The sequence below is a fragment of the Coccinella septempunctata genome, chromosome X, assembly GCF_907165205.1.
Source record: "Coccinella septempunctata chromosome X, icCocSept1.1, whole genome shotgun sequence".
Lineage (NCBI taxonomy): Eukaryota > Metazoa > Arthropoda > Insecta > Coleoptera > Coccinellidae > Coccinella > Coccinella septempunctata.
Genome location: NC_058198.1, coordinates 7920337 through 7947979, shown reverse-complemented (window position 1 = coordinate 7947979; position 27643 = coordinate 7920337). Strand labels below are relative to the sequence as shown.

Here is a 27643-nt window from a genome sequence, read left to right as displayed (position 1 = left end):
GGTGGCAAAGCTCATTATGAAAACTTAAAATGGCTATATCTTCTTATCAGGGCGGAATCGGAAAAAATGGTATAGGAAAAAGGTGTTTCTTTCGACCTCAAGAATCTACTGTTAAAATATTCATATATGTGAGAAGACTCACCCTGTATAATGGTTTCATTCTACCATTGGTGTCTCAGTGGTTAGAATGTCTATTCAAAATGAAGAAAGAATATTTGTGAACCTTGGTAACGATAAAATTCTGGATTAAATTCGAAGCGTGTTTAGTCCGGAATCGAAATGAATATCCTCTTGCCTCTGCTACAGTTGATTAAATAAATTCTGATCCTAACTAAGAAGTTGTGAGTGTGGGTGTTTTCCAATGGCCGCCCCTTATCCTAACTGCGAATGAAGGTATAATTTTCGGTTTTTGTTGAAATGGGGAAGCATCAAATAAAAGTTCCCCAAGATGGTGAATAAGAAGGGAGTGATGAGATGAAAGAATCCTTAAAAATTGATCATTATATAAAGCTGTAGTGAACGTTCCAGTTACGGCACAAAAAAAAAAACAAGACCCGCTTATTATGCTGATAATATGATTTCGGACATTTTAGAGCGTCGGTCCTGGGTCATTTCAATATATAAGCTGATTTTTCTTCATTTAATCCCACAAAAGAAACTGTATTCTATGAAAAATTCGAAAATATTCTTTACAGTATAATGATGAAAAATGTTTCCTTTGTACCCATTTTATAAGCTGGCTTGGCCTTGTGCCTTGCGGCATTCGAAAATCAGCCTCAATGAATTCACCTTCCCATTGAAATTTCCCTGAAAGAAAACGACAAGACTATCGGGATTCGCCCTGGGGTGTGCATCTTCAGACATTCCCTCAATTACAACACTTCCACGAGACCTGCTGCTTCATTTCCGAACTCTGAGCTCCAAACTAAAAATGCACAAAATTCCATATTTTCTCATCGTTGAATGATTTCCATCTCCATCGACATCAGGTGCTCTACAAAATCAAATGAAAGCTATTTCATTCTTTTACCTGCGCGAAAAAATTAACGCGCGCGAAAAAATTAACGCACATTATGGAAATCTCAAATTTATTCTACAACTGAAGGTGTTCTCAATGATAATATTATTTTTATCAGAATTATGCATGCATATGTTATCCACTTTCAACGGTTTTCTTCAATACAGATGTTTTTTCCCAGAAGGAATAAAAAAAGATGATATTATCAGATTTTGAATGTAATGGCTCCATTCTAAAATCAGTTGTTCTCGATCCATTCTAGTGATCAATAGTTTTTCTTTCGTTTGATTTTCTACACTCGATCGCTATGCATCGCGAAACACGCAATTTGACCCAAGAGGAATGTGCCCAAGCGGTAATTTGGCGAGAAGAAGGGTGGACATACACAAGAATTGCAGAAAGGTTTGGAGTTTCCCATACAAGTGTGTCCAGAATGTTGCAGCGATTCAGGGAGACAGGTATGAATGTCCGAAGACCTGAACAGGGTAGACCACGGGTAACAACTGCCATTCAAGAACGTTACTTGAGAGTTTCTTCGTTGAGACAACGGTTTGCAACCACTCGCCTCCTTCAAATTCAGCTTGAGCAAACTCATGAGGCGCAAATTAGCACTCAGACAATAAGACATCGCCTCAGAGAATATGATTTAAGGCCTCGTGTCGCGGCAAGAGGCCCAGCTCTTACCCCAGCCCATCGAAGGGCGCGTTTGGATTTTGCGAGAGAGCATATCCATTGAGAATAGGCCGATTGGGAAAGAGTTCTCTTCACAGATGAGTCTAGATTCTGCCTCTACCATTGTGGTCGACGTTCCCTTGTATACAGACGTCCACATGAAAGATATGCTCAGTGCAATTTCCTGAATACTACTGGTTTCGGGGAGGATCGATTATGGTATGGGGTGGAATATCTTTGCCTGCTCGCACAGACCTAGTGGTCGTTGATAATGGAGCTATGAATGCTGATAAGTATATAAGGAACATTCTTGAAGAGCATGTAGTGCCATTTGCCCCATACATCGTTCAGGAGTACCTTGAAGAGATTGAAGTCTCTCGAATGGAATGGCCAGCAAGAAGTCCAGATCTCAATCCGATTGAGCAGGTTTGGGACAACCTCAATAGAAGGCTGAGAAGTTCAGAAAATCATCCAGCTACTCTTGATGACTTAGGAATCCAACTCGGAGAAATCTGGGAAGGATTAGATCAGAACATTTTAAGATCACTCATTTTGAGTATGAACCGTCGTTGCCGAGCTGTAATTAACGCAAGGGGTGGAAATACCAATTATTAAATCACTTATCCTCATTTCAGTATTTTGAAAATTGTTCATTTCTCTTCTTTCACATAAGATTCGGTGAAATCCTGAATTTTTCTTCCATTTAATGTGTCTTGTTTCGTTCAAAACCTTCCCGAGAGAACATAAAAAATAAGTTATAAAGTCGATGTAGAGTTAACTTTCATTAAAATTGAGATTTTCAGAATGTGCGTTAATTTTTTTGTATTGCAGTGTATTTTGGTTCAGTATTTCCGATAATATCTTACGCATTCAGGATAGGTTTTTGTCAATCGATCAAAAAAATTTCCATTTGATTGAGATTGTGGACATGTTTCGGTCTTGATTTCGTGAAAATCTAACATCCCTCCAGATCCTCCGAACGTGTATGTCGATCATGTAGAAGTTTGGCTTTTAAATAACAAATGTATTCATTCATACATCACCCTAACCCAAGATATCTGAGCGTAGATTTATTAGTTGGGACAGGCAGAGCCTATCCATTATTCATCTGTTCAAATTCAGTAGATATTTATGAATCCCCATTCTGTCTGAAATTGAACCCACTCTTATTTTCGGAAAATGACTGTACGGCATTTCATTCTGTGCATCCCTTGGGGATCATATACAGTCAAAGGGGTCATTCTTTCTCCCTAGCACGCAAAACATCAACAGTCAAAGTAGTAATTTGTTGAATATTTCACAGGTGAATTTATGATTTAGCACCGGCTATTGATCTCACTCTGGAATTAATTGCTCTTTTTTATATGCATTGTACCAATGAATATTTTCTGGTGATATGAATAAGTAAATAGTGGAGATTGAAGGTTAATCCTTGCCCAACTCGGCATAGGGTTTAATTATCGTACATGCATAATATATCAGTGCAATTTCCTCTGCGAATGGAAACTTATAACCTGGTTAGTCCGCAACCGTGGGTCACATGACATTGCAGATTCCCTTGTGTTTCTTTTCTTCTTTACGCTCTACGCCATTGGAATCAAATCGTAAAAAGCGTCGTTCTGCCAACGTGGAATCCTTTAAATCCTCTTAATGCCTGGGTTCACAAGGAAATATTTAAAAAATCACTAGAACCCCATTCGCAGACGAAAATTGCTCCGTTTTGGGGGATTAAAAAATCAGAGCCCATTCTTCTGATGGATCTACGACCTCTGCTTTTATGTGTTTGGATATTAAATATGGACCATTCATTTCGAACGCCACCAACAAAATGGGGCTTATTTTTCAATATTCATCGTCGCGAAATTCCAGTTAACATAATAAAGTCTTCATTCATCCAATTGTCGAATTCGCGTTTGTATAGTTTCATTGTTGTTCACGTAATGAAATTCCTATCCTCCTGCTGGAATTGACCTTCGGAAGAGAAACATATCGAATGAAGTTCATCTCTTTACGCAGACGTCAATATTAACGATAGATAGGTGAGTTACAAATTCGGATTCGGCGCATTGTAAACCGAGGCTCGCTTGGACGAAAATTCGTGTTCTGAAAGTGGTTCATGAGGATACAGGTACATGTAGGGACGAAAATAACTTCAAGTATAAACTTTTCTTAAGAATGCACACAATTTTCATGATTTATTTCTCAGTTTTCACTTTTCTGAATCGATATAAAAAGAATATGCATGGACTTGATAACCCACGATGTTTGCCACAATTTTATGAATCCATCTGTAGTAATTTCCGAGAAGAAGCTTGCGGATCTAATGAATTCTTATAATTGCACCATAACAAAACTACCACCTAATATGTTGATGAAAAAGAGGACTTAATTAGCAGATCTTGATCGAATCTCAATAAAAATGATCTCGATATCCATGTAGCATTGTGATCGTATACAGTGTAGCACAATTATACACATTGTCCACATGTTTTTTCTCATGTATTCTCCCTGTCGTTGGGGTTGTATATCCAGGAGCTGCTCCCCCAGTAAATCATCAATCTGCAGGTCTGCTGGGCAACCTTCATACGGAGCATCCATTAATCTAATGAGTGATTCACGTTCTCTATCCCGCCAACGGTTTATACAGGGTGGTCGGGGCAGAATGAAACAGCGACAGTCGATAATAATGAGAAAGAGTGTGGGTATTCAACCAAAAAGTGAAAAGTTTCTACATTACGACACTGTTTCGTTATCTTACGTCTAACCTGTATTCCTTGAGCATCGCACGCCCCTCAAAACACTAGCCATCCGATAAGACAGCAATATTCCGTCCAAAGTTGTCGGTAACAGTCTATCGTTCGAAGTTTATCAGAGCAATTTGAGGGCAGTTCGAGCATAATTTGTCAATTCTGTTGCGGGTATTTCTGCACAGGTTTCAATAAACTTGACACTGAAACAGCTACTCTCTCTCCCTCATTTCGTTCTCGTTTGGGCAGGTCGTTCATTTGACCGAATATGATCGGTTCGTCAATGCTTCACCTTCGCCTACAATTCTTTTTTGAATAGATATTATACGAACTCCCCATTTCAGCACGTATACCTTTGCAAAGAATCAAATCGAATTCATCACATCAATACAAAAGTATATTCGGAAAATCGAAGGATCGTTTGTGACATATTACTGAAAATTAAATATTTTTATCTTTTCAACCAGAAGCAGAATTGAAAAAAATGATAAAGGGAGAAAGTCTCCTTTAGACCTAAGAAATCAAAAACTCGCCCTGTATATGTTTGCGTTTACATTTCCTAATAGTATAGAACTACTTTTTCAAGTATTCAAAATATGATAATTCTATATACATATTCAGTTAAATATAGAAATAGTTACAGACGAAATTACGAGGGAGTAAAAATTGTATTCAGGAAAATTGATTAAACAGTCGGTTTTGTCTCAAGGACATTATTTTGAATAAAAACCGTCGATATATCATTTCACCCCTTTGCGTAGCAACCCCAACACTTGAATTTTGAATAGGGGATAGGGTTCGTGCGATATACCATAAGAAGAGTTTTTATTTTCTCAATATAACAAATGGAGAGTGGGAAGCTGTTCATTCACTTGTCAAATATTCAACTTCCAGTAAAATAAATAATGAACTAAATACCTGATTTTCACTGAATATCATTAAGCTCCAAGCAAATAAAAAACAGTTCGTTAAAAATAAATTATTATATCACTATCATTGAATATGCTGATTTTCGTGCATCCCAATCTTCGAGAGATTTAAAATTTGAGGAAACTTAAAAAAAATTGTGAAATTCATTCAAAATGGAGGATTTGCCAAATTTAGCTCTTTTTTTCGAACATTCGTTGTCTTTGAAAGAAGTTCACACTTATGCCATAAATTCATTATAAAAGTGGTTGGGACAATTGTTTATTGTTTCATTATTGAAAGAAAATTGAGAAATACCACAGATTTAATATTACATTCTATATGTAGTGCATTCATCTTTAACTAAATACATAGAGAAATATTATCAAATAGTAAAAATCGTTTAATAAAATGAACTTAATATCGATAAAAAATTCAGGAATTTTTTTCTAAATGTATACTGATTCGAACAGTGCAAAGTAGTAAATTTCCTCACCAACTCCCGTAAACTTTTTCCAGCCTAACGAAACGTCAATTTATTCCGGGACCGACTGAAATCGGGGTTGTGGGAATTTAAAGTTGAACGGTCAAGCCTAGGGTATGCAAAGTAATCGATTGTTTATATCCTATTATATCCTGAGATCGAGACATTGCTCCCAATCAGTTTGCAAATGTAGAACGGTGTATACGTGTTCAGAAAAAGCAGCATTCAGCAAATAGGTCTGCTTACCCTTCCGTCGAGCTCATGAATATTGTCGCAATACCCCCGCAGGGGTAACTACCCCCACACCCTTGACGCTTTATCGCATGGTGCAGTAAGCCAAATCGATGTGCTCGCATCTTAGTGAAGCGTGCATGGACACACCAAGGCCTAATGGGTCTATTTGAATAATTTATTCAATAGTGTTGTGTCGATTCTGGAGGTTGAGACTATTGATAACCTCTGACAAACGGTGGCTGACTACTTAAATTTCCCCGCTGATGAAATTCCGATAATCTCAGCGCCCACCCTCGGAATCTGGCGCTGAAAGGTGCTAACCTAACCAACCGAGCGTTCTATTATTCATATCCTAAGAAACTATCCCAAATGATAAGTAAAACAAAAATTTTCTGACTGGCGAATTTCGAAGTGAAACTCCACTCATGCAGGCACATTTATAAGGAGTATTTATTTTGTTCTGTGATATGAAATTTGAATTTCCATAATTCTATAATTAATTGCCCTCAAATAATTCAGTGATAGTATTATTACTGTCAAGGCCTACAGAGCAAGGGTGGTTCCAGGGTGGGAGCCATGCCTCTTCCCTAACTTTGTTTTTTTTTGAATATTTACTTCTTGAAGAGGTTGCACTTTTGGAATATGTATCATATTTACATACCAGAAATGGCACAACATGGGTGTGTTTCTGCAGTTTCAGAATGTTAACTGAAAATCGGAAGTTTCTATTCTGTTGTTCTGGATTCTTCAGGTTCACTGCTTCAGGATGTCTCATTTAGGTATCTGTTAGTGCTTTCAAGAGAAATGCCAGCCTACAAACGAATTTTTGGTATTCAAATCAGGAGAACATTTCGACGGTAGCGTGGCCTGCAACGGATGAAAAATCAATTGAGATTTTTTAATCGGGATGCAATATTTCAACTATCCATTAAATGAAAATACGTTCCGAATTAAAAATCGGAAACATTGATCATGCATCGGCTGAAATTCATTGCTATATGGCCCCCCATGAAAGTTTTCAGAGCAGAAAATGAGAGTTGCTATGACCTTTTTCCAAAACGTGGTGTGTAATTAACCTTTACCAACATCAGATTTTCAATTAGTTTACATTTTCAAAGGTAAATGAATATTTTTGCCACTAGAGCTCGGAAATTTTAGGGGGAATTATACGTTTTTCGTACGAAATTTGATAGGCATAAATGCCTCGCTGCGGTGTTATATTACGTAGGTATATTTTTTGAGTTCAATTTATCAGAATGTTTTGGTTTATTTTTTCCAATAGTTCCAGAAGCACTCAGTTCCTGAATAATAAAAGTGTGCGTTATCCATGGTGTCCATCCCAATACCATGATGGCGATCCTACAGAAATAATTAATCATGAATGAAATCATTGTTTTCCTTACCTTTTTTACAGCTGCACTGGAGGTCGAAGATTTCGTTTCACAGAAAAAGAATTATCACGAAAAAAGCAGCTCGCTTGCTTGGGGCTATTCAGGCTATTCAGTTTCTGATAATTACCATTCGAATAAAGAAGATCAATTTTGGGTCTATATCAATATTAACGTGAGAAGCTTGGCTCAGCTCTGTGATTATTTGGATATATTTTTACTATCTTCTTTTCTTAAGAGCCTCCCTGTATTGTCTATAATAATACCAGATGAAAAGATGAACCCGCGATTTACATGGCAAACCTTACATCGATCGTCTGACTAAACTGTCCATCTTCGACGTAGTTAAGCAAGGGTGTCACAGCTTTTGATTTTGATTTAGCGCTATCCATGCCAATAAAGCGAATATATGGGGGGTCATGGCTCGGAATTAATTATGTTTATGATACATTTATCTCAGCGTCTGCATTTAAGGCAGCTACACTGCATTTATGGGACCTATTTGGACTTGATGCTTCCAGTGACATACAAGAAGAAGCAGTTTTCGCTCGCGTAAGCGAAACCCAGTATAATACCTAGTTAAAGTTTTATGATAAGAGGGAGCAAAATAAGGCTTTTAAACTACTGATATTTGATTGAGGAAGAATACCCATTTACTGCTTTAATGAAGCAATGAGGTAATCATCTTTATTTTTATGTTGCAATACATTTATTTACGTACCCTTATTATTACCGCCAATTCTGTGTACTGAAGCCATAACACAGATATCTAGGCACTTATCTCATTCTACGAGCAATATATGTATAGAGCCCGGTCAGGAAATAAAACAGGAATTGGGTGAATTCATGTTATAACTGAACAACTATCCAAGATAGACACATTTCCTTATGGAAAAACATTTCTTTCTCCTCCTTCTGGAAGAGAAAGAGTATCAGATCATTTAGAACACAGCTTTCAGCTATAAACCTCTCTCCTATCTGAGTGGAGAGGTCATAGAGTGGAAGTCTGGGAATAACCCTAGATGGCAAGCTTCTATGAGATCGCTGCTAGCATAGCACTGGAGATCATTATAGATCTCACCATCATCTTATGGATTAGCCGATGAGGCCATATTGAGAATATCCAGAGAAGGTAGAGTTGTGCAAAATTGGGATCAGAGGGTCTGGGAATTTCTGGCCAAGTACATCTCATCAGCAATTCTTCTAGTGACGAAATGAGAGGTCAGAAAGGAAGCACAAACTCCTTTCTCCTTCCAAAAACCGAAAGAGAATTACTCCTTTGACCAAGGACTCGTTCAAAAAATTAAAATTCGTTAAAATTCTCGAGACAAGTTGTTATGGTTTAGGTATAGCCCTTACAAAGTGACTACTATGGCTACCAAGGCACTGTGGTGTTGAAGGAAATGAGAAAGCCGATGAACTTGCAAAAAGAGCATCAAGGTTGATATCTCCTGGACCTGAGCCTTTCGTGGGCTTGCAAAATACCAATACAAGGCATCAGTCCAACAATGGGAGTTGAACAAGAGATTAACCCTCTGGAGAAACACTCGTGGCTTTACTCAGTCAAATAAATTCGTGATGATTTCACCGACCTACACCAGAAAACTGCTGTCACGAGCTGAGCTTCGGGTGATGGTGGGACTGCTGACAGGGCATTGTCCTACCTACATGGTCGCAGTACCCGAAAGGCTAATAGAGCCATAACGACCCCGGTTCAAATAATAATAATAATAGGTATAGCCTTGTTTTGATATATTTTGTTCGAGGTTTTGTTGTTGAATATTCTGTTTTATCGCTTTTCTTTTAATTTTGTGCAAATTTTTGTATTTCTCTTTACGATGTTGATTTTTTCGCTGATTTTTGATTGTCTTATAGTTGAATTTTTGTATTCGTTGTCCAATAAATATAGATTATTGTTATTATCCATTAAGAAATGGAAAAAGGAAGGAAAAATGTCGGTATCGATTAAATGAGGACGGTTTTCAATGAATCGCCAGGTATTTTTCATTTCAATCGAATTTTTATATTATTACCGCCTGTAGCTATTTCATTCTTTTCATTATTGCTTCAAACCCATTATGCATTCTACTTCCTGATCGAAAGCAATGCCACAATTCTCAAAAGGTCTCCGCCGCAATCAACGAAAGCAACAAACTGATACCAGTGGAATATTTTCCTAGTTTTTTTCAATTAAAAGTTGTTTTTTTCATACTCCGTTCCATAATTCACCGAAGGAAAAAGCAATCAGTGGTATTGATCGAACATTGATGGAGGAGATTATCCTGAGGCGAATGTGAAATTTGTTTCCTGTGACTGAAATATCGCTTTAGCGTTTTCAATGAAAACTTGTGAGGGCAACAAAGACAAATCATCATTCACTTGAATATCCATCTGTCATTTGAAATCGATACTTACTTATTTGTTTCGAAGTAGAAGAATTTGAATATGTGCACTTACTTCCAATCACCATAAATATACTTACATATCATAAATGTTCAACAAAATAGTCCATAGACCGTGTGTTATACTCCGCACGGGAGTTATTTTGTCGATACGGTGTATCTGATAATGCATGCTTTCGAACAAGGGTTGAATTTAAATCCCTGTACCGATATTTACTGGCCCCAATCTAATAAAATAAATTCGTTGGATTTGGTGACAATATGCACTTGCGCCATTTTATTGGCGGATGGGTTTCGAAGCAGTAAATATTATAAAAAACATCCGCATAAAGATACCAAAGTCGATTTATTATCAGGCCAGGATTCGTAATGCCCTATTCCATTGATGCTGCCGCTCGAATTGCATTTCGATGTATATGTATCGGCAACTATTCTTCTTATTGAAAACGGAAAGTCCACAAAAATGCTATATGTGGATTATATTGATGTTGAAAATGGATTACATATTCGAATCATGCTGAGTATATGGATAATTTGTAAATATGTATGGAAAACTGTGGAAGATCTGAGGAGATCAGTTCCTCTGGTCATCTGACATCAGATTCTTCTGGGAAAGCTATCTACTTTTGGGTTTCCTGAGTCTATGCTATTGAATGAAAATTTTTCTCACTTACAGAAGCTTTTACATAGTCGTGGATAATGCCAGTGAAATGCGCTTTCAGATTTCACAGGAAATTCTTCAAATCACGCACCCTCAATAGCATTAAACGCTTCATTGGCACTTTTGCACATCATAATAACCGAGTTTTTTCAGTTATCTGATCTGATTTATCGGTTACTGTCTTCCAAAATCATCCCTCCCTGTTTGTGCACAGAAGTTGGTTAATCATCCCCAACAATTTGGTTTTGTATGATTTCCGTAAAGCACATCCCTCTTATGAGTTATAAAGTGCCTTTTATGGTATCGATTTCAGATAAGAAGCCGTATATTAAGTAATCAACCCCGAACAAATGTTTCTAATAGGCGAAAAATAAAAATGTTATCAAACTGATCTCTTTGCGTGACCGTCATTATGAGATAGTTGTAATATGTTTTTATCACCCACTCAAAATGCATTTCATTCGGATCTTCGTAGTTCTTTTTTTTATACCCTCGTAAAATGGTATTAATGAGCTTCTGCAGCTTGTTGAGTGTGAAGGGAATATTGGTGTTTAGGTGGAATCAATTGATCGCTTTGAAATCAGAATTCACTGTATCTTTCAAACTTAGACGATTAGGAAAAAAAGGCAAAGGAAGAAAGTGTTTGTTTTGACCGTGTTTTGAAAGTGTTTGTTTCGAATCTACTGTTGAAATATGTGTACGAGTGGAGGACTCAACCTGTATAGCGTCCAAAACTGCCCCACAATCAATCTAATCTAATTTTGATCCTTAATATAAGTTGTAGTTTTTTTATTTCATTTTCGAAGAAGTGAACACATCGGGTAGGTACGAGTTTCATTAAAATTTATCCGAACTGCCATGTCAGTTTTCAGAGTTGATTCTCATTTTGAACGTTGGTTGAACCTTCCAAGCATATTCAATAAACTCAAGTTCAAAATGGGTCTGACAAGGAAAGAAATCCAGCTGCTATGAAATAAATTTCGATGATCCTGTTGAAACATGGTTTTATGAATAATTGAAGAGCAATATGTGAAATGCGAGAACCAAGAGACAAAATCTAATAAGGAACTTCGCAGTATGGCAGGATGTTCTGGTGTTCCTGATCCCATTCTGCGTTCTCATCTTCATTTACGATTTTCAAATAACACCTATGAAATATTACCCTCATCAGAAAATTCATAAGGGACACTTGGAAGTATCATTTTATGAAACCTATACCTTCAATGAAAATTGAACGATTTACTTCTTGAGATATCAAGAATTCAGGGAATTAAACCGAAATTTCCTGTAGGATTGATGATGAGGGATCCTTTGTGGTGTCGAAAATAGCATGGACTTTATTCAAACTGCTATAATTATGGGATCTCATCCGAGCGCATGATGCAAAACAGTGTGATAATGTTCAAGTCGACGAAGGATGAAGAAACAACCAAACAGATCCGTATATTGTACTTGTGAAGTTGAAATACAAGGATTCAAAGACTGAGTAAATATAAGCCCAAACAACATTCGTTCCGTAAATGAGAAGCAAACGTTGCAACCCCTGTAGCGATAACATGTATACAGGGAAACAAACGGCTTCCACAAATGAACTTTCGAATACACAATTTATAAAAGCATATAAAGTTGCATCTATTATTATTATTGTTTCTGGGGGCGAGCAGACGCTGGTGTTGGGAAATATGGAGTTTGCCGCTGAAAATGTAAAATTTAACTTGCAGGAATAAAGTCACGTATGCATATTATGTTTCAGAATAATAACGCTTTATCTTCCTTCATATTTTTTTCGATAATTGAAATATGAATCGGCGCTTCGGCTACATGGAAACTATATAGGAAGGAACAAGGAAATCGATGTTGCTCTTTATGGAGGGTTTCATAATTTGTTCGCGGTGAAGTGAGTTTTCAGTTCCACTGAAATTGTTTCCTGGTTTTTCAATTCATTTCCAATTTCAGACCACATGCATATCGAATTAGCTACGCCTACAGCTATTTTTCTTTTAATCAAACATGAACAGAGTAACAACATGCCTCCAAAAAGACGAGTCTGCTTTTTCCAACTATTGCATGGGTGGTGGGGGAATAATATCTACAGGATGAGTCGGATAACACCGTGTGTACCTCGGAGATCGAGGGTGATTCCAGAAGAGTTGTCCTTGTAAGCCTGTTTACAACAGCCGAAAATTCTTCACAGAATTTACTAGAGAATTCATACACCGTGAATTCTCTGCTGTAATATACGTACTTTCGGTAGAATTAAATAATTTCTGCCGTTTTTTGTCAAAATTCTGTAGAGAATTCTCCAGAGAATTCTCGGCTGTTATAAACGGGCTTCAGAATATACAGGGTGAGTCTTCGTACAAATATTTTAACAGTAGATTGTTGAGGTCAAAAGAAACACTTTTTTTTTCTTTTTTTCCGAATCGGCTCGCTTTAAAAGATACAGGCTATGGAAAAACCATGAAAGAATGTTATTTTTAGTTCTATCTCACAAACGGTTTTATGGAATGAAATGAATTTCGGAATAAAGTTTTTCATTTATTTGATGAATCTTTTTCCAACACAAGATATCACCCACGTCTTCCATTTTCCTCATTATGACACGATCTAATGATTCTAATGAATATTTGAATGTTTGGTAAAATAAAAGTATTCTTCATATTTTCTCGTATAATGCGCCGTTTTCAAGTAATTTGATGTTCAAAAATTAAAAAGTATCTGTGAAATTTGAAAAATTTTGTGCCTTGGCTGAATACATCTCTGTTTAAAAGATACACAAATGTGTAGTGTAACAGATTTAGCTAGTTATTCTGAAGGTAATTTTGTTTTTGCAGGGGTTGCACAGCTCATTATGAAAACTTGAAAAGGCTATATCTTTTTATAAGGGTTGAATCGGAAAAACTGGTGAAGGAAAAAAGTGTTTTTTTGGACCTCAAGAATCTTCTGTTACAATATTTGTACGAGTCAAAGATCAACCCTGTATATCACAATTTTTCTCTTTTTCCTACGATGAATTTTCTGAAATTTTGATCGATCACTTACCTAACTCCAAGACATGTGTATTCAGTAAATTGTATACCTTACCTAACCTAACTTAATCTTACCCTAAGGTATATGTATTAAATGAATTTTCATTAGGTCACTTATTATTCTGAATAATAAGTTCAGCTCTTAACTAACCTACCCAGTATAGAAATGTTTTTGTGGTGTCGATCGATGTACATAATTTTTTCGTAATAGATTAATGGAACTTTCAGGCAGTCATCAAGAGCATGGCATACCCTTTCGTAGAGAGAGAGACGAAAATGATTTTGCGAAGCCAAAAAATTCAGGCCAGTTCATAAATCAATTTGGACACATTCGAATTCATCAATTGCTTAGTCGGTTCGCGATATTTAATACAATCCATTAGAATTTGAAAAGTCGGAGAATAAGACGAATTGCTCCTTTCAGAGACGTATTGGCCTGAATTTGAATTCACGAACAGTGTTGGAATAATGTGAACGAATTGGTTTCATTTGAGTTTTCAGGGATGATCGAATTCTTTCGGCAATATATCGAAGTGCAATTCGTATATTGGATTGAATGATATTGTCCCGTTTGAAAATGTTCAGTTATTATTGGAATCTATATGAGGAATACCATTTATTGGCGAGTAGAATAATTTTGGAATATGAATTATCATCTAGGATTAATCATTTCAGTGGAATAGCACGTGAATGGGAATATATGACAGATTGTACCCAATTTTCCCTAGTTCCCAGAAAATGTGGGAGAGTTTATATTCGAGTTCAGACATACAAAGATCAATCAGGAATTTTTGTGAAACATTCTCGATTCGGTGCTCTTAATGAAAATAATTGAAATAATGCTCAATACAGTCGTGTTCCCCTTCTATTCAATAAAAGTAAAAGACGAAATATCCAACCGCAAATTCAGATATGCAGTCAACACACACAAGATTTTCCCCCACAAAACTTGGAACCATCTGACCAATGTAATATTCTTTGTGGTTGTCTCAACAAAAGAGTTTAATAGACTGAGGGAATCGATTTTACGGACTTCCATTTGTGTTATAGTCGTTTGGAAACGATGTAATTAGATTTCAATTGAAATTCTCTGACCGTAAGAAACTCCCTTTGTTATTATGTTCTACTTTTTTACACATTCCAGATCCCGAATGAAATTAACGGAAAAAGGGTATGTTTGGCTAATTGAACATGAAAAAAGGGTCTTGGGGCGCAATCAAAGGGATTTTTCAAACCTGCCAAAGGCCGGGGAGAATGGAAACATTATAAATTTCCCAAAGAAGCACATCTGTTAATGAAGAGAGCTAATCGCCCGCCCTGCAGGGCATGTTTGTTATCTTTAATTTTATGCTTACTTTATCGCAGAATGCACCCTTCACATTGGGATCACAAAAATATTCATAATAGGTTCTCATGCTCGATTTCTTCTGCGGTATTGGTGAAACGAAATGGCGAATTCGCCGGGGTTTTAGAGGAGTATATTTCAAGAATAAAACAAGATGCAATTATTGAGGCCAAGCCTAGATAAAGGCTACATAAGTGAAGTATACACATTTAATCATGTGACCCAGCGTTTCACAGAACGTTTGACTGGTAAAAGTCATGTGAATTTTGTATGATTGGAGTTTAGGGAGTTCCTGATTGAGATGTTCTTTCATTCCTGCTGGATAATGCCCAACAACATTGGTGGTCGCCTCAAAGGCCTACGAGATAAGAATGTTAAACCAGCCTATTTGTACTCTTTACCTGATCAGGTGTTACTTTCAATGGACAAAGATCTAACCATAAGATTTGCGTCCAGTTGATTCGGTAGCCTCCCATGTAGAATTTGGACAGCTGCTTTCATCCCCTTCTTCGAAGGAAATAAGACCCATCAAGGATTGATTCTTATCACTTTTATTGTGAAGAGAACCCCAGTGCGGCTTTCGACCAAATCGAGGTACGGTGGACCGAATTTTCACACTTCGACAGCTGCAAGAGAAGGCCCGTGAACAACAACTAAGGATCTATACAGCCTACATCGTACGCCTTGGAGTACCGGAAAAATTCTTAGCAGTGTGTAAAAGCCTTCATACCAAAAACACCGCTAGAATACAGCAAAATGGCTCTACAACCGACCATTTCTTAACCAACTGTGGAATAAAACAAGGCTGCGTGTTCGCGCCTTTACTGTTCAATATTTTCACCAAGTTGCGGTCCATTGTTCGTACCGATCGAACGCTTTTATATTCGGGTTAAGATTTCGTTGAAATTTTGGATTTTTGAATTTGTACACTCTGTAGAAAATAGTTTTAGGTATCAATTTAAAAAAAATTGCTCAACAATATCGTATTTTTTCTAGAATATACCGAAATTTCCACAAATCATCCCGAGATACGTCATTCGTCGTTTCGTCATCTGATTATACAACGTATTAGTCATTCTACTGCGTGATTTTAGTTGCGGTCCATTGTTCGTACCGATCGGACGCTTTTATATTCGGGTTAAGATTTCGTTGAAATTTTTTATTTTTGAATTTGTACACTCTGTAGAAAATAGTATTACGGATCAATTTAAACAAATTGTTGAACAATATCGTATTTTTTCCAGAATATACCGAAATTTCCACAAATCATCGCGAGATACGTCATTCGTCGTTTCGTCATCTGATTATACAACGTATTAGTCATTCTATTGCGTGATTTTAGTTGCGGTCCATTGTTCGTACCGATCGGACGCTTTTATATTCGGGTTAAGATTTAATGAATGAGTGTGAAGGGAAGAAGAGGCATTTACAACCAGTGCAAAAAAACTGCTCCTACAATTCTTGTTGTTTGAGAAATATCCACCCTTCACATGGGCAGTCATATTCAACTCATACCCCCTACAATTTTTTTCTTATTCAGATCAAAGGAGGAAATACTGATCTTCAATACTGCCAAGGAGCATTTCGTGCAGGATACCCAATTCCTCGTAAAGTTTCTTTTATAAACTCAGTTTTTCCTATCGATATTATGTGAGGCTTCATGGCAATGAAATATGTCATGTGATATTGTGTTCTTATACCCAAACGAAGATTCATCTACAATATTTTCCCTTTGTGAAACGAATCTGGTTGTGTTCATTTATGTCCGGGGAGGCTGGAATGTAGCTATCAAAAATTGCATAGTTCCCCGCCGAGTCGTTCTATAGGGCATGGCTCATTTTTTCCGGAAAAAATTTTGCTCCATTTTCCGCTTTGTTGTACCAGCCCCCGAGACGGCTTATGGGCCCCGTTTTTTGCCTATTTATTCTCTGAATCGAATGCGGAAGAAGATTTATGAATGAATATTTGTTTTCCGGCTAACATTTTCGTACACACATCAAACACAGACACAACTAATGTCGTATATATCTCCGGCAGGCAATCAGTGTTCACTCATTTCTCCGGTTCCGGTTAACTGTAGGCGTTTTGTCATCCTCTGATCCTGCAACGCGTAAAAACTCCAATTTTAACACAAGGACTTCCGCGTGTATTTCTGCACATGAAACATATCCTTATCTATTACGGAAACAAATTTCTGGTTATAATCTAATTGAACTCCCAAAACGCCATCGGAAAACGATATCATCAGGATTAATTATTCATTACCTTCGTTCCAATGAATTGAATCGATACCGGAACGTGTATTATGGAAGTGAAAACTTTTTTTTATTCGTATGTTCTCTATTAATGCTCATTTGTTCATTGAATAATTGATTCGTTTCTTTTCAGAGCATCACCATATTTTCGTTGGCGACTTGAGTCCCGAAATAGAGACGCAAACGCTCAGGGAGGCATTCCAGGCCTTCGGAGATATATCGTAAGTATATAACTATAAAACTTTAAAAAAATTCATCGAAAATCTCATTTGAAATTCACTATAACATTAAAATAAGAACAGCCAACAATTCTTGACAAGAACTGGGTTCTTGTTGTCGAGAACAATATATGTCCACCGAAGCTGCACCAAAAATAGTAGTCTTGGAGCTGGCCGACACACGATTATATGGAAACAATATTAATTCGAGGAGGATCATACCTTATATTATATTTAAACATTAAATATGGTTCCTTCAGGACAATATTTTCATGATGCATTCATTTAGAATGTTCAAAATATAAGTGAGAAGTTTGTTGTCAGTATCAGAAGTTCGCAGCAACTATCAGTTATCCCGATAAAGTTCACTGTTCACCTTTACGGCAGTTATTGCGTTCAAAAAAACTTTTAACTCTCCATGTGTCGATATAATCAAGACGTCATTATGACAAGCCTAATGGCGCCCATTTATATTGAATCAGCCTTTATTAAACGGTTATTTCCATCAAAAAAGCATTACTTTGGCATTCATTTGAACAAATAATCCTTGGTCGGGATACTCCAGAAACAAATTCATTTCCGGAAAGTCTATGAAGAATTTGCGCGTTTTCCTTTGATGAATATCTTATTTAGTTCCGATTCGTCCCTGAAACTGAAGTAGATTTTCTTGCTTAATTTCGGGAAACTCTTTCTTTGACCACTATTTCAACAGAGATTCGAACTTTTCCGTATTTCAAAGGCCCTCGAAGAAGTTGTTTCCCCAAACGAATACCTGTGGGATATTAGTCGAAATGAAATTCCTTCTGCATGCTGCGACCCTAGAAATATACAAATCATTCGATGAATAACTAATAATATTTAGCAGTCATTTCGATTTATCAATTTAAATGATTTCACTATATTTACTGGCAACCCCAACCTGAAATGGAATGTTGGTCGTTGATGATTTTTTATGAACCATTGATAAAAATATTATAGGGCTAAACGTTTGAACTTTTTCTTTATAATTCATCAATTACAAACAACCTTACGAAAGGGCATGTTTTTAATAACAATTCAGAATATCACTACATAATTGATGATGTGGCCTATACTTGATGAAAATCAATATAAATATGTTTTACCATTGCATCCCTATAATGAGAAAGAGTTGATAACATTGATATATCGGTTCACAAGAATTTGAACACTTCTTCTTGTTAGAATTCTTTCATTATTACTTAAAATAAAGATATACAGTATGGTTTCATGATGAAAGTTTTCAGTTTAAGGAAGAAAAAAATGTTATATGGGAAAAAATCAATCCTTATTGAATTTTATTACATAAAGAGCCTTCAAAATGGACGAAGCCGGGTAAGAAATGTTGCTAAAGTAATAATAGAAAAATTCCAACAAGAATATGTATCCAAAGTTAGTAACAAACCCCATCAATGACAGAATTATGGTCAGCAACGAAACATCTACCCATTTCTGGCTGTTTTCTTCAAAATATCGAATAACTTTGAGGATTTTCATCTTGGGAAGGTGAAGGGTTTTGAACAAATTTCTTCTTAATATTTTGCTGCAAAAAAATCATCCAATATCAATTAAGAAGGCGGTTTATTCCTTCGAAAAATTCTTGCAGTTGGAGTGAACAGAATTGTGGGAGTTGTAACCCTTCCTAGGGCAAGTTATGCCGTGTCCATAAAAACAGGTTCACCATAAAACGACCGGAATATAACATTATTTCAAATGGAGGAATTGATGCCCACGGAGAAAATACCACCTTTGAGCTCATAAGCAGTGAGAGAAATCGTAATGGATTCTACAACTATCTTGAAAGAAGAATCAGATTACCGAAGCAAAATTGCAAATAATTGATGGCTCCGCTAATTTAGATGCGAGCTGTATAACCGACAGGATTTCCGAAAGTTTTAAGGGGGCTTAAATTTTAATTTGCCGAAGTAGATTTGTGTTTTTAATATTCCGTACTAATTTTTATCATGACGGAAAAGTTTTTAAGAAATATAATTACCGCTTGTGTGGGTTAGGTCTTGTTCCGAATCGGAAAAGAAAAGAAAACCAACGGAATGGGTCGGTTGCGGAATTCTGTCACAGAATGAAACGTGAGCTAAGCTCAGGGGAATTCTCTTCAATTCAATTTCTGGAATCGCACGTAATTTGAAATTATTCCATTCGATACTGTGGGTTTTGTCAAGGTGAAATGAATTTTTAAACTGCGTATTCAACAAATGTTCTTACGAATTTTTTCGTAAAATAGGTGTTTTTATGTAGACTGACGTCTACTGAACGACAGCGTGAAATCTCATATTCTAGTTTCGTCGCTAGTATCTTGCAGCAAACGTTGAACCCCTCACAATTGCTCTCTGAGTTATATCTGCAGAGGGAACGGGTATATATAAAGGTGGATTCAAGAGGCAGAATATATAAACTTGGAGAATTTTATGAGGGTCATTAATGTGGCGTACAAAATAAAACAGGAACCTATATACTCTTTACATTATATAAAATTTTATCATCAAAGGAAAGTTACGCCACGGTGTATAGTCGTAAAATGGACTTATTCCTTCGTTTGTTTCGCCCAAAAATTCTGACAACTAATAAAGATCAGCACCTAATTTATTCAACCGTAGATACTCGAAGCTTAACATCTGAGAAACGCGAAAACCACGAAAGTGAAAACTTTATGTTTTCTTCCTCGAACATGGATATAATTTTCGCGAAAAATGTTGAACACAGTGGAGCGTTCTCCATTTCGCAGCGCCATAGAGGTTAATTTGTCACATCAATATGTGAAGCTTCAACTACTGAGAGTTCTTGACGGAAATTTCATTAGCAACTTCCCATTGATATTCGCACTACACCGCAGTATTCATGTAACTAACTCATTGTGTTAATTCGTTTAGTATCTTAAGATATAATCACGATCGATCCACCACAATGGAATTTATCGAGCAATATTACCACTGTTCATTACTATGTCATCGCCTCTTGCAGTAATTGCATTCGTTAATGCAGATCTCAGCCCTAAGAAGGCACAGAACTTTTTTATATTGAATGAATAACTGTTTAAATGCATACTCGAACCAGCAAATCAATTCCATGAATTTAACTAGGATGAGTTTTTACAACTATACGTATTGCGCTTTCACAATGGGTTCTTCAAGTGAGAGAAGGTTATCCTAGTACTACCTAATATGAATGACTGGGAGTATGTGGTTCACCACGATGATAGGTAGAAAGGAATATTGGGAAAGGGAACTCAGCCTCCAAATCCTCAAAAGAAATACCTTCAAATGGCATACAGATGTTTCGAAAACCACTGCTGGGACTGGCACTAGTTCATTATCGCTAGGCCATTGTCTAAGTGTCTTTCAGGCAAAAATATTTGCAAGGCTCAGACTGCCGATACAAGTTGATATGTGAGTGCCAAAGGAAACTCAACGAATTAGGAATGAATAGCAGGATCTGTCTGGGTTCCCAGGCCAAAACATTTGCAAGGAAAGGAGCACAAACTCCTTTCATGGACCTATCTGTATTATAGGAAAATGCACTTACAAGAAACAGGAGAAGGAAATACCTAAGGTCAATTACTCTGGAGGAATCTCCCGAAACTGGAAAAAGCCAAGAAGTTCCTTGGAAGTATCTGGATCTTTACAAGAATATGCTACACATACTTCTAGCCCAGCTGAAATGGCAATGTCGAAGGAAACTCAGTGAAATAGACAAGATCAACTAGGGTCCCATGTCATACTGGAATCAGGAAACGAGGAAGCCAACACACTAGCTAGAAAGGTAACACAAACGCCACTTACTGACCCAGAGCCTTTCTGTGGTATAGGAAAATGAACCTATATGAAAGTTTTTGGGGAAGGAACAACCAAAAGAGAAACACTCTGGAAGATTCTCCCAGGAATGGATCATTCCAAAAAATTCCTCTGGCGTTTTAAAACAGAAAGATCCAAGAAGTAACAGCTCCGATGAGAGGCACAATAGACCTCAAGGTAGCAGTGAAAGGTAACCCCCTTGCCAAACTACAATTATATAGCTACTGGATGGTCGCCTCAGGAAGAATCTAATGAAAATGGGTCTAGCAGAAACAGAAGAGTACAGATTCTGTGGGAATAGGGATTGAAACTCATGATCATCTGGAGACATAATGCCTCAGCATTGCTAGCCAACGCAAAAAATGCCTTTCGGGAACTGCGACCATGCAGATCTTTTGTTCTCTACTCTACTCATTCATAGGAACCCAAGGAGGTCGTCAATGGTGTTGATAAAGCTGACAACATCCTTAGGGGCCTTAGCCATCACCTCATGAGTATCCAGGACCGGTTTCGCCATATGAGTGGTTCTTAGGTCCGCCAGCTCTGGACACTTGCATACCATGTGTTCAGCTGTTTCTGCTTCTGATCCACAGAGCCTACAAATCTCATCTGCTGTCTGCTGACAGTGCCCTGTCAGCAGTCCCACCATCACCCGAAGCTCAGCTCGTAACAGCTTTAGCAGTTTTCTGCTGTAGGTCGGTGAAATCATCCCGAATTTCTTTGACTGAGTAAGTCCAGGAGTGTTTCTCCAGAGAGTAAATCTGCTGTTCAACTCCCATTGTTGGACCGCTGCTTTGTATTGGTACTTTCCAAGCCCACAGAAAGGCTCAGGTCCAGCAGGTATTAAACTTGATGCTCTTTTTGCAAGTTCATTGGCTTTCTCGTTTCCTTCAACACCACAATGCCCTGGTACCCATAGTAGAGTCACTTTGTTATGGACGAGAACCTTGGAGGAGGAAGAAGTTAACCTCCTTGAAGCCACACCAGATACCGAAGTTAAAACCTAGAATATGTGGATGAAGTAATGAAACCATTCCTTGTTTTTTTAATGAAACATCCTGTCAAGTTATACCTGAATACGGGGGGCCCATTCTAATTGATCAGAACCCCCAAATTGTCGAGCAATTCTGCCAATAGTGTAGCAAAACTTTTCAATCGTTTCTCGGTGCTTAATCGGAATAACCGTCGGAATCCTTTTAACATTGGATTATCGGGTTGACTGTAGCGTTAACGATTCTGCAGGAAAATACATCCAGATATTCGAGATATTTTATTCCATTCATGGAACGTCTCCCTGAAAATATCAGAGCAAGCTCCTGGCATTAATTTTTGAGAATTTCCCGCTTGTAGGAATGCGTAAGATCATCAGATATCCTGTCTTACCTATTATGCTTTCAGAGACTCAATTCCGAAGAATTATTCGGGAACAAGCATTCATGGCATTACCTCCAGAAATGAAACATTTATAAGTCCGCTCAGTAATTTTAAATATTCCATGTTGAAATTCATTTTGAGCAAGGAGGAAATGCAGAAACCGTCTGCAGCATTCCTAATTCCTTGTCCTAATGGAAAATTTTTTTTTCGGGCAATTCAACTTATGTCAATAACAGCATTCCGGAATTCTTAGGATGCAACGGTTTTGTCCCTGTCCCGTTTTTTTCCACTTCGTTATCCCGCTCTGCTTCATTCGGGACAATTAAAGAGGAAAACATATTTCGAGTTCCATGAATAATAGTATAACTTTATGATCTCGAATTCAGAATTTGCTCAGACTTCTTCCTGCAGACGAATATCTGCGGCATCGGGAATGTTCGAGTTCATAAAAAAGGTTAATAAGTTTGGGTATTTTTCCTCGATTCGAAATACTAATGAATTGCCGGTACTCGTTTTTTTGCCCCATCAAACACTAATTATTCTGAGAAATGTTGTGGAAGTAAGAGGTTAATTTCGATTATTCATCAATACTTCAGTGGCTTTCAATGTTGAATAAGTTCCCGTTCATGAATCCGGATAGGAGTCGATGAATATTTAAAGTTCGAATTGAGTAAGTGAAGTGTTACTCTCGACTTGAATCTGACGACTCTCTTTCCTATTTCTTCCAATAGGGTCTTCGGAATTGTATTTTTATTCGATCTACAAATCAGAATTGTGCTAAGAATTCCATAAATTGTTTTGACAGAAGATTTGAAAAAGCTTTTTTTATACCACCATCTACAGCCCTCCACAACACAATTAGGTAATCGATTTCAAGGGGCAAGATCTTGATAAAGTAAAAAAGGAAAAGGGTAAGAACAACTCAAAATATACCAGTTTTTCCACGAATTGAGAGAAATTTATACGTGATCTCTATATCAATTGTTGAGCAGTCGAGTTATATACGAGAATGTATTGATATCTAGTTAGCCTAGACCAATTCAATAACTCATTAGCAGTGCCAGTGTGAAGTTTGAGGTCAAAAAAGTAAACCAGAGTTACGCAATGAATTGAAAGAAAGAAGATGTCCACCGAAATTGTGGAAATCGAAAAATTGGAGTATCGAGCCATCATCAAGTACCTGTATTTAAAAGGGTTAAGAGGTAAGCAGATTTACGAAGATATGCTTTCCCTTGGTGATCAATGTCCTTCGTATGCGACAGTGAAAAATTGGACTGCAAGCTTCAAAAGAGGTTAATTTTCCATTGAAGATGATGACCGATCGGGAAGGCCAGTTTCTGTGTCAGTCCCCGAAAATATCGATGCTGTTCATGACATGATTTTATCAGACCGTCGAATTGGGCTAAAACGGATATCTGAAGCACTGAATATTTCATACGAACGCGTTCATCGTATAGTTCACGTCAATTTGGACATGAGAAAAATTGCTGCAAAATCCCCAATCCCCCAATGTTTGAATGTTGACCAAAAGCGTACGATCTGTGCTCCATTTGAAAACGATGTAGACTTCTTAAACCGAATTGTTACTATGGATGAGACTTGGGTACATTTCTACGATCCAGAAACAAAGCAACAATCGATGGAATCGCGTTCGATCTGTGCTCGATTTGAGAACGATGTAGACTTCTTAAACCGAATTGTTACTATGGATGAGACTTGGGTACATTTCTACGATCCAGAAACAAAGCAACAATCGATGGAATGGCGACGCTCTGGTTCTCCAAGACCTAAGAAGTTTGTGTCCAAAAATCTGATGGGAAAGTTCTTGCTTCAGTTTTTTGGAATTGCCATGGATCTATCATAATAGATTTTTTGGATAAGGGTAGAACAATAACCAGAGATTACTATTCGACATTGCTGACCACTCTAAAGGGAAAAATTAAAGAGAAAAGACGCGAAAAGCTATACAAAGGTGTTTTGTTTAGCAGGATAACGCCCCTACACACAAATCTCATGTTGCTATGCAAAAAATTCATGACTTAGGGTTTGAATTACTAGAACACCCCCTTTATTCACCAGATTTGGCTCCATCCGACTATCATCTCTTTCCTCAACTGAAAAAAAGTTTAAAAGGTCGTAAATTTTCTTCCAACGAGGACATTATAAAAGCTGTGGAGGTCTGGTTTGCAGAGCAAGAAGAAACATTTGTTTTTGAAAGGTCTAGAGACGTTGCACGTTCGCTGTAATAAATGTATCCAATTAAGAGAAGAATATGTTGAGTAATAAAATATTTTGACATTGAAATTTTGTTCGATTCCATAGTAGGCTGAGAATTTTTCAATATATCCTCGTACATATACTGTTTTTAGATTTCTGGTTTTCATTAATAGCTTCTGTGAAGTTTAGATCGTTTTTGATAGTTCCCTTGTTGTTTTCTGTGGTGATTTCTTTGTCTATTGGAACTTTTTCCTCCAAGAAACTATAAGAGCCAATTCAAATAAGTGATGACTGCAGATGAAATGCAATGAGCTTTTTTCTTAACGCATATGATCGTAATTGCTTACATTTGAGTAAGATGTTTCAGAGGAATGTATTTTTATGTGAGCATTCTACATATTCATCATTCTGAGAGGTTTATACATTGAGAAATAAGGTTTACTACGTTATTGATTAAGTGCCGTCAAGTTGGAAACGCAATGAGAACTTACTTAATAGTTAATTTGCCCCGATTCGCCAGCTCTCAGAGCGTGACTGATTAACCGATTTTGATACAAGGATCGTTTCAATAATTGCGCATTTCTAGAAAGTACCAGACTTTCTAACTAACAGTCCTAGAAACTAAAATTACTACGCCTTAGTGCCGAGCAAATTCCGAACGCAACTTGGCCTGGAACTCTCGAAAGTTCAGAAAGAGACCAGGTCATTTCCAATAAAACATCCACTAACTTTCAATCAGTAATTTTTTTCATCCCCATATAACATACTTAATACTTGATATTTTTATTTCAGGGATTGTAGGGTAGTGAGAGATCCACAGACTTTGAAATCGAAAGGATATGGATTCGTCTCTTTCGTCAAAAAATCGGTAAGTTCATGCTAATATTCAGAAACTCGAAAATTATTCCCGAATACATCATATACAGGCTGACGCACATAGAACACTTGGCCTATTTCCAAGTGGAGCAGTCTCTCTATATTATTTAGCAAATAGAGCTGCATTTAATGGTAGAATTTCTCTAATGTGCGTTGATATAATTGTCAAGAATTTGTAAGAAGTGATTGATGAGAATTACCCTCAATATCATAAACTCATTATTTCCCAAAAGGTTATGAAACCTCACAGTTTATTGTTTCGTTACAGCGAATCATATCGAATATACGAAGTGTTCTTCAAGGCTATAGTAGGCTTTCTGAACCAACTTACTCTTGAGTAAATTCCGTATTTTCCTGGGACTCATAGAGATATAAAACTCTTCACACTTAGTGGTACCTACGAGACTATACAGAATGCAGTTGTGAAATATTATCGAAAAAGAAATCAAGATACACTTCGAACTGAAGTTATATCATTAGAAGCATTAAGGAATATTAAGAAGGTTGCATTGAAGGAATGAACCTGTATTCATGAGGTTAGAATCTTTTTCGAATCAATTCCTGGTAGGCTGTTTTATGTACGCCACTCTATATAACCGCCGCTATGCTAAATCATACCTTTATTCCGAAAAGAGTTTTTAAAATGGCAACCCTAACTCCTTGTGCCAGAAAAAGATGTTGTTGTTCAGGATGATTCGATGATTCTTCGTTTAAATTCATTGAATTTTTAATTTTTTCCTGTATTTTGATATCCATAATTTATATTTCGGGAATGATTGATTGTTGATGTTTTATAGAAAACACAAATGTAAATGAACATGCAAGCGATACTTTCTTACATCTATTACTACCCTACAAAAAGGCATTTACCCTACAAAAATCATCCTAAGCAACAAAATGTCTTTTCCATTTCTGGCACGAAAAGACAGGGTTGCCATTTAAAAAACTCAACTGTCCTCCACCCCTTGTTGGGTACATGACAAACACCCCAATCATACATGAAAAATTGCGTAAATTCAAAATACAAAACGACCTGTTCAAGTTTTTTTTTTCACAGGATGGTAAATACCTAAGATTGTGCGTTACTTTTTACTCACTCTGTATATGCTCGCTTTATGGTTTCTGAGCTTTCTATTGTCGAGGATGAATATCTCCATTTTGTGTTTTCCACGCGAAGGACTTCATCGGATAAGTATACTTGACCAGAAAAAACGTCTCAATAACAATCTCGCAGAATAATAAAAATAAACTACCTGCTTCGGTAGGTGAAACAACATCTTCGGATCCTATTGAAAATGTTGTCGTTTTCATCTGATCCATTGAGCAAATTCTGTCGAAACCGCCACGGTTGTCTATGAGCCGTTTCATGCTCGAGTATCCAAATGGATTCCTTGGACTGTTTTAAATATAAAAACACTTTGCCTCAGTTATTCTCACCCTCTCCGTTCGTTTTGAATTCCCGAAGGAAATTGCAATTAATCTGTTAATGCAATCGTTGCGTGGAGGGATGAAACTCGTGGGAGTTATGCAGATTCGGATCAATGTTGCAAGCTCAAGAGGACTTTCAGTCACTATTATTGATTATATGTGTATTTTTTTTTATGATATTGTTCCGAAGCAGTTTTTCCAATGTGGCGGAATGTATGGAAGGAAGCCACGCATGGAACAATTCTTGGAAATCCAAGGACATGATGAAAACAAGATTGCAGAGAGCTTAATGAAAAATATATTATATCAGCTCACTAACAACATTGCTCTCTTCAAAGTTCCTAGTCGACTACCTTTTCCAATATCGCGTCCGAAGGATATTGCAGAGAGGTGACTGCTGTTGTTCCTCATAAAGGACAGAATGTAAGACCATTTTATTCAAGGATATTTCGACATCCTGCCAGAGAAAAACCGATATCAATCAGAAATCAAGGATTTCCTCAATTAAGTACAATTACCGGAATTCTTTCAATTGGTTTCCTGAGTTGTATGAAAGTCTTTT

The 27643-nt window shown here is 37.0% G+C and overlaps 1 protein-coding gene across 9 annotated transcripts in view; it reads left to right on the top strand.

The window, feature by feature from the left end:
• LOC123321925 (nucleolysin TIA-1) overlaps positions 1-27643 on the top strand; it is a 248441-nt gene that overhangs the window by 196146 nt on the left and 24652 nt on the right. For all 9 annotated transcript variants that reach the window (XM_044909725.1, XM_044909729.1, XM_044909727.1 and 6 more), the window contains 2 exons: positions 17275-17362; positions 25570-25645. In XM_044909725.1, the coding sequence (XP_044765660.1) occupies positions 17275-17362; positions 25570-25645 (164 nt within the window). The remainder of the gene's footprint in view (positions 1-17274; positions 17363-25569; positions 25646-27643) is intronic.